At 44.1% G+C, this 12,008-nt stretch overlaps 2 protein-coding genes across 4 annotated transcripts in view; both read left to right on the top strand.

The window, feature by feature from the left end:
- The window catches only part of LOC116941207 (janus kinase and microtubule-interacting protein 3-like), a 265,525-nt gene that overhangs the window by 164,129 nt on the left and 89,388 nt on the right, over positions 1-12,008 (top strand). For all 3 annotated transcript variants that reach the window (XM_076066382.1, XM_076066383.1, XM_032952008.2), the window contains one exon: positions 5,513-5,632. In XM_076066382.1, the coding sequence (XP_075922497.1) occupies positions 5,513-5,632 (120 nt within the window). The remainder of the gene's footprint in view (positions 1-5,512; positions 5,633-12,008) is intronic.
- On the top strand, positions 1,645-5,632 carry LOC142924289 (uncharacterized). Its single transcript, XM_076066384.1, has 2 exons — positions 1,645-2,076; positions 5,513-5,632. The coding sequence occupies exons 1-2, from the start codon at positions 1,971-1,973 to the stop codon at positions 5,542-5,544; spliced, it is 138 nt and encodes a 45-aa protein (XP_075922499.1). The 5' UTR covers positions 1,645-1,970; the 3' UTR covers positions 5,545-5,632.

Here is a 12,008-nt window from a genome sequence, read left to right as displayed (position 1 = left end):
TCGCCCTATCGAGGGAAAACATAAAATTGGCGACGTTTCGGGCAATGACCCTTCTTCATAGCAGAGGGAGGAAGAAGGATCATTGCCCAGAACATCGCGGATTTATTATTACATTCACAAACGTGTTGAGTGTTTTTTTTTTACTTGTGCTTGTGTACCACTTCCAAAGCAGTATCACGTTTTCTGGGTTTAACTTCACGATGGGGAAACGCCCGTCCAATTTTGACCAAAACGAGAGTTCGTAAGCGATATTTGTCTTCGTGCTGTATAATGTGGCTGTCAGCATGCACATTTTGACGTTTCCTATGGCACAGATGCTTTAAATGGCTTTTGCTTCGCCATCGAACAAAGACGGACACAAGCATCACACGCTTTCAAATGCGCTTCTGCGGCCGTCTGGAATGCTGTTTATTCCGATTCCACGGGAGCTATGCCATTTTTCTCATCATCTCGATTGAAAACGCATCTCCTTAGAACTTGCTTTTTGTGTTTGTTGTCCTTCCCCCGCACCTCCGATTAGCACGGTTGGCTACGTACGGTACGAAAGAAGTTCAATATATATACATACAAACATACAATCATCCTTAGCACTGTTGGCTACCTACAGTGCAAAAGAAGTTCAACATACAGACATACAATCCTCATCAGCACGGTTGGCTACGTGTGGTGCGAACCAAGTTCAACATATAATCCTCATCAGCGCGTTTGGCTACGTATGGTGCGAAGTTCAACATACAATCCTCATCAGCACGGTTGGCTACGTGTGGTGCGAACGAAGTTCAACATACAATCCTCATCAGCACGGTTGGCTACGTATGGTGCGAAGTTCAACATACAATCCTCATCAGCACGGTTGGCTACGTATGGTGCGAACGAAGTTCAACATACAATCATCATCAGCACGGTTGGCTACGTATGGTGCGAACGAAGTTCAACATACAATCATCATCAGCACGGTTGGCTACGTATGGTGCGAACGAAGTTCAACATACAATCATCATCAGCACGTTTGGCTACGTATTGTGCGGACGAAGTTCAACATACAATCCTCATCAGCACGGTTGGCTACGTATGGTGCGAACGAAGTTCAACATACAATCCTCATCAGCGCGGTTGGCCACGTATGGTGCGGAAGAAGTTCAACATACAATCCTCATCAGCACGGTTGGCTACGTATACTGCGAACGAAGTTCAACATACAATCCTCATCAGCACGGTTGGCTACGTATACTGCGAACGAAGTTCAACATAAAATCCTCATCAGCGCGTTTGGCTACGTGTGGTGCGGACGAAGTTCAACATACAATCCTCATCAGCACGGTTGGCTACGTATGGTGCGAACGAAGTTCAACATACAATCCTCATCAGCACGGTTGGCTACGTATACTGCGAACGAAGTTCAACATAAAATCCTCATCAGCGCGTTTGGCTACGTGTGGTGCGAACGAAGTTCAACATACGATCCAGTGATGCACGCGGGAGGCACGTGGGTAGCCCCCGCGTACGACGGCGCTCGTTGTGTAACCACTGCACGCCTCGCACGCCGCGGTGCTCCCCACCTCCTCCCTCAAGATTCCTCTCGTCTCCCACGACTCAACAGCAAACCTCCCCCCCGCCGCATTGTCTCCCTCCACCCCCCCCCCAGCATCATCCCGAACCCAACAACCCCACCTTCCCGACGAGACCGTCGCGGTGCCATCACGCTCCCCCATTCTCTCTCGTCTGCGTCGGTCCCCGCGCGCTGTGTGGGAAACATCACCTCTCACTTTGGGTTTAAGAAAGAAAAAAAAATCCCGTTGCCTTTTTGCGATCGTAGCGCAGTCACGTTCCTCACCTGCGCCACCACACGCCGCTTCCAGATCGGAGACGGAGGAGAGAGGAGAGACAGAGAGGAGAGAGAGGAGACAGAAGAGAGAGAGGAGAAGTTTGGATCTTGAATTGAGAGCCTTCGCTCGGAGGTCGCCGGCACGATGGAGATTTTTGCCCTTTCGCTTTACTTTGCCTTTTTTCTGACCCTGTGCACGCTCGTTTGCCTCTACTTTTCCGGCTGCCAGGAAATGACATACAAGCATGACGGTAAAAGATCACCCTTCTTCGCCTCTAATGCGCGCGCGCGTATATATATTCACCGCTGTTTCCGTTGACTTTGAGTGGACGATCTGTCGCATTATCGCAGACACACACACACACACGCGCGCGCTGTCGTTACGGTCTTCATCGTCACGTTAATTTTCGCGGGCGATTCGGATCGCGCGAATTTGCAATAACTTCGGAACCGAACGTTTGCCGCTGTATAGAAATGCGAGGCTCCTAACCGGTCGAGCATACGCCGGTGAATGAAGTTTGTTGCTGTGGCGCTTGCTTTGCGAATGACCTCGCCGAAGGGTTTTCCTTGAGAGCCTGATCAGTGCTGTTTGTGTGAATAATCGCGTTTGTGTAATTGCGACGACAAAAAAACCGACAACAACAACACGAATTAACCCCTGCGTATGCGGCATATGCACTACTGCTTTGTGCTGCGTCAGTATCACTGGTAGACGGTCGAGGCAGTCGCATCTGCAGGCTAATATATGTATAATGTACGTGCTATATATATACATTATATATTCAGATAGAAGGCGAATACATTATTTATATATGGGGCTAGAATTGTTATTTTTTTTTCCAAAGGACATATTTTACTATTTTTTACATGTTGGGACATGTTATTGAACAACAATAACACGTGTTTGTGTCAGTGTATCTGTGTAATTGTGTGCGTATTCTACGTGTATATTGTGTGTGTGTGCATATACAAATTTCAGGTTTAATATGATTTTCTTGTAAAAAAAAAGATGTCAATCTGTGTAAATGTTATCGTGCAAGATTGTTTTCCAAATTCATTTACCTTTACCACAGTGGCAGCGGGTTATGCATAATATACTGTGGGAGGAATTGTACACACATGCAACATTTTAGGAGTGGCAAATTGCTTCGTCCTTTCAGAATTTAATTGAACGACGTATCCAGTACAATGCTGGATATTCGGCCATCACGCGTCAGCCCCAGACCAATTAGCAGCGCACACCCAGCGAAGCATCTGTGCATTGTGCAGCGGGCATCTTCTCTGTACGTTCACATCGCTGACATTTTTTTACATATCCGACTATATGGGCCTCATTCCTCAGCGAGTCGGAATTCCTGTATGCGAATTCCTGTATCGTGCCGAAACGTATTATGTAATTGCACATTATTGATAATGGTATTTAAATCCAGACAAACAAAACAACTTTTATTTCGTTCCAATTTCACGTTTCGGTGAATGACCCATTTTGTGGATGGTTCATGTTCAACTATTTAACTTATCAAACGATATTAAAATATGGCAGTCTAGTGAAGATAATGGCTTGTTCTCTTGCTTCATATCGTGTGGGCACATCCACCAAGGACCACACAAACTTTACAGCGGCCATCAACACAGACAAAGCAAACTAAGCACTCGGTTTGCGCTGTCAAGCAGTGCCCCTCAAAAGTACCGATAGGTTATTTCAATGAGAAGTACGGGACGTACTTGGGATCTGCGGTGTAACGATGAGAACGGTGATACTGTGTTGGCAGCAGTATGCATATCTACGGGACCTTTTTTGCCAGTATTCAAAATAATGAAACATAAGAATAGATTTTACCCTTTCTGGCAATAAAACAGGTGTTAAGATGTTCGGACACCAAAGAGATTCATTTGTTTTCTCTATCACTCCGCCACAGTCGCACTTGGGCAAATCCGGTGTTAAATCAGTGCCGGGACTAAATTATGGTTTCCACGGCATTTTTCAGATGGGTTTTTTTCCCCTCCAATGACGCAAATGAAAACTACTCGGTGGCATTGGTGTTACAGGCCACAACTTTCCGGTTAAATTTAATTCGGAAAAAAATTGGTTAGCCTGGAAAATTTGAATTCACTTTGATTTATTTTTCGAAGTCAATTATCCAGGAAAGCCTCGCTGAGACATTTAGCTCTGTTTTAGAAGAGTCCAACATTGGGATGTCGCACCTCCGATTCGCACGATTGGCTATGTACGGTGCGAAAGAAGTTCAACAAGCGTACATACATTTCTCGTTATTTTGATGGAACGTATCGAACTGCACCGTACACCGCATTAAAATGAAAACTGCCAGCAGTGACGTGCCAGCCCTGAGAGAGGAGACGTGGCGCCACGTTCATCATGAACACCATTGTGTTTTCTTGAGGGAGAGCTCAAGAAAACACTTTGAATAGTTTGTAGTTGGATAATGCAACAGTGGTTTTAATGCTACGGGATTGTAAATTGTCCTCTCGAACCATAAGTCAGTCCAAGTGGTCTGGTTGCTTTATATCTCCTCTGAAAACGGCCATTCGCCATCCCACTGATGTTTTGTTTATATATAAGGCAGTATTACTCATCAGGAAGATCTTATAACCTGTGCTATACAGTATACATTATCTACCTAGCATATATCATAGATACACTATATAAATGCATTCTCTCAGGGAAATTGGACCGCCGGGAAATGTATAACATTGTTAAGTTTAAATGGCGGATATGAGCAATTTGGTCCTGCGTGAGTGATTGCAAATGGACCCATTTTGTGTTGTGAAGTGCACGAACATGCATCCGTGACTGCTCCTTGGTCGATTCAATCAGAGCCCGATCTGCGAGCATCACCACTAAACAAAGACAAAGATCCCCCGTATAGCCTTCAACAAACTGTTGTGGCAAGCGCTGTTAGCGAGCACCTATGAAGGCTGGCATGCCATAGGAGGTGGTGGTTGGCCATCACCACGCCTTTGTCTCCCCAGTGGCGATGTTTACACACCGCACTAGGTACTCATTTGCGGCTGAGCCGACCTAGAGGAGGCCCTGGGAATCGACCCCGTGTCGCCGGGTTCGTAGCGTATTGCGCAAACCGCTACACTTGGTCGACTCAATCAAAACCCGATCTGCAAGCATCACTACACACACACACAGGTATGCGATGGCGTTGCCACACGTGTACGTATGATGGCAGCAACACAAATCCAAGCAGTGAGTTTCGGGTTTTTTCGTGCTCTGGTTCAAGTATATCTTGTGTAATGTTGAAAAAACTTAGTTGGTTAATTTTTAAACCTTAGTACGAAACTATAAATAAAAGCAGTTTGAAGACGGTTCATAATAAGAACACAGGGTAATGACGAGATGGGGTATTATACAAGCAGGGATTTGCTCGTATTTCTCCGTTAGTGTGGTTTGCATTTCTTCATTTGCGAGTCTCTGCGCACAGACGTTCCTGCATTCATATTTTTAGGTTGTTTCGCTAATTTCCCTCCCCATTATTGACGAGTTGTAAATAAGACACCCGGGTGAGTTCGATCCTTCGGTCACACGGCTGTTTGCGAATGTTGCATTCGTTCTCTGTATAACCCAAGGCGAGTCCGTCGTTGATTGAGCGCCTAATGTGCCGTGACACCGCTCCTTGTTGTCTCCCGTTGGACTCCCCTGCCCTGCCGCGGGTTTAGAGGCCGGTTGTGGAGACATATTCTGGGTATGACGAGGAGAACTCCATCGACTCGGATGCCTCCTCCCTCTCCTACGCCACCGACCGCACGCCCGGCACTCCTGACGACGATATAGAAGACGTACGTGTGCCAACAGACACAACACTGTCATCTTTAAAAAAAAAAAATATATATATACAGTAAAACCTTGGATTGCGAGCATAATTTGTTTCCGGAAACGTGTTTGTAATCCAAAGCACTCGTTTATCAAAGCACTCGTACATCAGTTGTGATCACGTGACGCTCGGCAGTACAAAGCGTATACACGTACTACTACTCGTATTGCAAGACCTCGCTCGTTTATCAAATTGATATGTATTTAACATTTTTGCTCGTCTTGCAAAACACTCACACAACACTATCATCTTTTTTAAAAATATATATACAGTAAAACCTTGGATTGCGAGCATAATTCGTTCCGGAAACGTGTTTGTAATCCAAAGCACTCGTTTATCAAAGCACTCGTACATCAGTTGTGATCACGTGACGCTCGGCAGTACAAAGCGTATACACGTACTACTACTCGTATTGCAAGACCTCGCTCGTTTATCAAATTGATATGTATTTAACATTTTTGCTCGTCTTGCAAAACACTCACACAACACTATCATCTTTTTTAAAAATATATATACAGTAAAACCTTGGATTGCGAGCATAATTCGTTCCGGAAACGTGTTTGTAATCCAAAGCACTCGTTTATCAAAGCACTCGTACATCAGTTGTGATCACGTGACGCTCGGCAGTACAAAGCGTATACACGTACTACTACTCGTATTGCAAGACCTCGCTCGTTTATCAAATTGATATGTATTTAACATTTTTGCTCGTCTTGCAAAACACTCGCAGACCAAGTTACTCGCAATCCAAGGTTTTACTGTATTTTACCGGGCAAGGCCTACTGAGCTGTATAGTTTTTGTTTTCAAAAGCGACCTGGCCACGAACGATGGCACAACGAAGTGGCTTGTCGCGTGGACATGTGCCGCAGCCTGTAATTCTCTAAACGCGTGACGTCGATTCTGAATGTGGAGGGGAAAACCGGAGAAAAATCCACGCGACCACGGGGAGAAGATGCAAACTAGAAAATATGCAGGCGTTAGCGTCGTGATTGAACTGACGATCTCATGTATACCGGTCGAGGGAGTTAACATATTTCCCTGTTGTATGACCCCATGTGGATGATTGTCCGCCAGCGGGAATTCTAACAACATTCTGACCGTCAGTTGAGCGCTGTGCCCAAACTCTCTCCAGCGATCGTAGCTGTCAGAGTTTGGTTAAGCTGAATTAAGCGCAAAATCAAATTTCACGTGATGAATGTTTGTGTGTGATCAGTCATTGGTTAGCAGGATAATACTCTGAGCTCACTGCACTATAAATTCTCTCTAATCCCAACAAGCTGATTGATTTGACCTGAGGATCTCAGTGATAGTGACTCATTAATCTCAAGCAAGCATTAACCCGCCATCGGAAAGGTAGACTTTCCGATGGCGTTCATTATTCACTGATAATAATAAGCAATCAATTTACAGATTTGACCTTAATAATTTTACTGCACATTTCAACTTAAGGCTGGCAACCCGGTTAATAAAACGAGGCTGAGGTACTAATTTAGCGTACAAACGCTGTTCTACATTTGTTTTATGCAATCTTGATTTGAAGTATTCGTGACTGCGGGGATCCATACTCTTTGGTTCTTTCGGTAAAGTTACGTAGGTAGAAAATAAAATAAATTAAATCACGACGTTTCGGGCGCAACACAAACGTGACTTTACCGAAAGAACCAAAGAGTTTGTTTTATGCAGTCCCAGTTTCACGTTAAATTGTTTTCAGTCTTTAAAAACTGTCATAGATTTAGATTTTAAACTTTACATTCACACAGCACTCATGCATAGAGTTTGGCCAATTCATAATAAAGGATTTTGGGTTAGATCGCGTAAGTATAGATGTGTTGAAACCCTCCACCACCCGACACAGCCAATCAGTAAGGGATTTGTCACGTAAACAGAACGATAAATAAATGTTGATTTAAAGCTTTCGTAACTGCAGGAATTCATATTCTGGGTTCTTTCGGTAAAGTCACCACGTAGAAGAGAAACAATAAAAGAATAAAAATATAAAACAATAAAATTCTCACGACGTTTCGACTGCAACACAAGCAATCATCATCAGGTGTGAAAACCACAGCAAGAATTTTATTATTATTTTATTGTTTCCCTTCTACGTGACTTTACCGAAAGAACCAAGAATAAAAAAACGACAAATAGTTACTACTTCAGCCCACAGGTGTGAATCCACAGAATTTACAATCTGAGTATGACGTTTCGCTGGTAATTACATCCAGCATCATCGGGCGATTTGCCAGTTTAGCCATTTCATATTCTTAGTTTTTTCGGTAAAGTCACGTTGAAGGGAAACAACTAAATAATAAAATATATATAAAACAATAAAAAATTCTCACGACGTTTCGACCATAACTCAAACGGTCGACCGTTTGAGTTATGGTCGAAACGTCGTGAGAATTGTTTTTATTGTTTTATATATATTTTATTATTTTGTTGTTTCCCTTCAACGTGACTTTACCGAAAAAACTAAGAATATGAATTACTGCAGTCACGAAAGCTTTAAATCAAAAGTTTAGCCATTGTTCACGTATTTGATAGTTAAATCATATCTGATAAGTTGTGTGGCGCATCTCCAAACTGTTGAGTCTGATTTTGATTCTAGGCTATTACATGGCTTTGACCCAGCCCATGATTTAAGATGTATCATTGGCTACGTCTATAATGAATACTAAAATACAATTACGGTCTGCTAAAGATTTCAATGGGTTGCTCAGGTTTATTTCATAAATGATTAATTATTTATTTTCACTGGTTCTCACTAATCCTGTTTTTAAAATAAATTACTTCATACTGTGCAATCAGGTCTGATAATAATCACAATAATTTCCGTTATACAAAGCGTAAGTTTTGGATCGCAAAGTGTGGCTTTTGACATTGTGTAGTGGTATTGCAGTTCGCGCGTGTGACGCCGCTGGGCCCTCCTGTAGGTGTGGTGTGGCAACGCCTAGCAACAGGTGGCAGGGCAGGTGCGAGATGGGGGATGGTGCGGGGGGGGGGGCGGTGCGGCAGGGGGGGGGGGGTCTCAAGTCGACTCCTGCTATGATAAAGAGAAATGTGCGGAAACTCTGCATGTTCATAATATGCGGCGACACGTTGTTAATTGGTGTTTACGTAGCCTGGTAAAAGGTAAAGGTGCAAGCCCCGAAATGTGGTGGCCAGGCCGCTTCTGAAAAGGAGCTGCGTAGCTCAGTGGGGGCCCCCCTTACCTGGTAAAATAAAAAAGCGTAGTATGTTGAACTTCTTTCACACCGTACGTAGCAAACCGTGCTAAACGGAGGTGCTCGGGAGGAAGGACAACAAAACTTAAACACAATAACAAGCAGAAATAAATGAGTTTTCAATGGAGAGAATGGCGGAAGGGCCTCCAGAAGCAGCTATAGACAGCCCCTTGTAGAGGGTATTAGGCCTATTCTTCCACGCTATCCAGGCGTCTTCGAAGCGGTGGGATTACTCCACACTTTACCCGACCGCACACGACCGGCCGATCGACTCAGTGCGATTGTTACCCATTTATACTGCTGGGTTGACAGCGGTGGGGCCATTGGCTTGGTTTCTGGCAGTCATGACTGGGACTTACTTAATAATTTGTTTTAGAACGGAGTCAATGGTGAGAGGAACAGAGATATTTGCCTTCACGTAACATGTTGTCGGAATAATCTACACACTTCGGATTGGAGACCGTCTGATTGATTAGGGCTACCCGATGCTCCAACGATCATTGGAAAGCTTTAAATAACATTTTAGGGACCGTGCTAAGTTACTACATAGAGGTGAATTTAAATACACCACCACAGTTTTTCCTTTTTCCTGCCAGTGAGTGAAAAAATATCTCGACATTTCGGCCAAGTGCCTTTCTTTGGCAAATTCTAAGATTTACATCGTCTCTGGGGAAATGCATTTAAATAGAATACTGCAAGAAATGGATTATCTTCAGAGCCGAGAGCAGACAGAGAGAGACGATGATTGAGTCTTTTATTTGTTGATGGAATTCTGGTGACTCACAAAGACTTGACATATTCTTGTTTCTCTCGGTAAAGTCACGTAAATAAAAACAAGAAAAAAATAATTGAAAATGATAATAAAACATTTATTTTTACGTGACTTTACCGAAAGAACCAAGAATATGAATTCCTGCAGTCACGAAAGTTTGAAGTCAAAATTTTAAGACTTAACAATTAGGAGAGAATAAAAGTTGGTTTGTGAATACTGTAGTCTCCAATTGCTTATATATTCTTAGCCACCACAATTGTGCATTTTCATTCACAAACGTAAGGCACAATATTTTCCTACTCCTCTCTGAGGAAAGGCAGATTCTAGAAATATAAAAATTTTCATGAAATGTTTTTTTTTCCCCCCCAGAGACGTTGTCAACCTCATTATTTCTCGCAGAAGGACATTCCAATGGAAATGTCGACTTCTTCCTTGCTACCCGTTAACGAAAGACCAAAACCAAACTGATGTCTTATTTTTAATTCACCTCTAATTAAGTGACATTGAACATCACTGTCATATAGGTTTATGAGGCAAAGGTGCAGCCCTGCAATTGCTTGCTGACACCACTGCTGGCAGAAGAGCCTCCACTCGCCCCTCACACCTCTGACTAGCACGGCTGGCTACGTACGGTGCAAAGAACGTCCAACATGCATACATACATACATAGAGGGAACTCTGGAGAGCTGCTCAAGGCGGTGTTTGGGCTACTCCTCCATGCTGCCCAGACGTCTTGGAAGAGGTCGGAAGCCGCACGTTGCCCGTTGGCCGTCGCTTTGTCCGTTTATACCGCTGGGTGGGGGCAGAGGCGGGCAGATTTCAGAAACTCGCGCCATTGTTTCAACTTCTGCGCCAGCAGATTGACGTGGCGGCCAAGTGCGCTGATCGCGTACACCATGGCACACAATTAACGGAGACACGCGAAAGTCAAAGCACGACTCGAGCTCTAAACGTTACAGCTCAGGACGAGTAAGAAATAGCAAATGAACTCATCCGTTGTGCATGTCTTCACACGTAAATGAGATGTTCAATGAATAACTAAATGGAAGCAAAATTACATTGGGTTTTCATCTTGTTTGGGTTTTTTTTATGCAAATCCAATCAAATCATATTCTTGGTTCTTTCGGTAAAGTCACGTAGAATGGGAATAAAATAATAAAATAATAAACATTTAACAATAAAATTATCACGACGTTTTGGCCACAACGCAAGCGGCCGTCTTCAGGTGAAAGGAACAGAGCTGTCGGAAAGACAACGTTCTCATGAACATGTTCATTATGTTTCATTTTTTATAATTTAATTATTTCCCTTCTACGTGACTTTACCGAAAGAACCATGAACATTAATCCCTGCAGTCACGAAAGCTTTGAATCGAAATTTAAATCAAATCTTGGCTGCTTTACAGAACAAGAGGCGTGGTGAGTGTTGTTATTTTATTCTTGGAATTGCGCTGAAATCAAGCTGGGCGGCAAGGTCCATCCAGCAGGAGAGCAGCCTCTAAATCCAGTTTGGCGATTTGACTGCACGAAGAAATGTGCTTACCAAAAACATTCAAACACGCATTCGTACAAAGACAAATTGTAATTCCCGTGTAACCATACCAGACTATTGGCGCAAGTGCTAAAAGCGAGTAGCACTTATGAAGGCCTGCACGGCACGCGAAGGGGGTGGGTGGCTAGTATCACGCCCGGGTGGCCATGGCACCAGGTACTCAATTAAGGCTGAGTTGACCTAGGGGAGACCCAGAACTAGTTCACTGGTGTTGGTTATGAGTGGGAATCGAACTCGTAGTAGCACAGCGCGCTAACCGCTGCGCCACCGCTCCCCACACACACACAGACAAGTGCACGTGTGTCAGACACGTGCTTGCATCCATACTGGTATGCTGCACGATGTTATGCTATATTACAAAAGAGTTTTCGCTTGCTCGCTGACTGAGCACTAGTGGTGAGTAAGCAAGCTCTGGTGGGTTTAAAAGCGATGGGTTTAGGGCAGGGGGTCAGTAAACCAAAATAACAAGATAGAGCCAATTTTTTTCGAAATCGGTAAACAAAAAATGAACCCTCCATTTTTCGAGAGCCGCGATGCAACGTGGTGAAGGACGTCACGATTCGGTTACCTTACAGAGCCTCATGCAGCTCTGGAGCCGCAAGGTTTCGGACCCCTGGGGTTAGGGGTTGTGCCGTGTTCATGAACGCGTGTTCGTGCCCTCAGGCAGACGGACGTAAACATTTTTGTTGGCATTGCAATAATGTAGTGGTTGGCACACCAACTGCCCCAGTTTGAATCCCAGCGACGGCTAACATCGGTGGTGATTTTCTGAACCGGTCCTGGAGATCCCCGAGGT

The sequence above is a fragment of the Petromyzon marinus genome, chromosome 11, assembly GCF_048934315.1.
Source record: "Petromyzon marinus isolate PM22_M1 ecotype Great Lakes invasive population chromosome 11, UKy_Petmar_22M1.pri1.0, whole genome shotgun sequence".
NCBI classification, from domain to species: Eukaryota; Metazoa; Chordata; class Hyperoartia; order Petromyzontiformes; family Petromyzontidae; genus Petromyzon; species Petromyzon marinus.
This window is presented reverse-complemented; position numbering and strand designations above follow the sequence as displayed.

Bases quoted from the DNA above. Each gene is read 5' to 3' on its own strand.
- LOC142924289 (XM_076066384.1), top strand. From the start codon at position 1,971: ATGGAGATTTTTGCCCTTTCGCTTTACTTTGCCTTTTTTCTGACCCTG. The intron at 2,077-5,512 runs GTAAAAGATCAC...CCGCGGGTTTAG, and splicing joins AATGACATACAAGCATGACG to AGGCCGGTTGTGGAGACATA.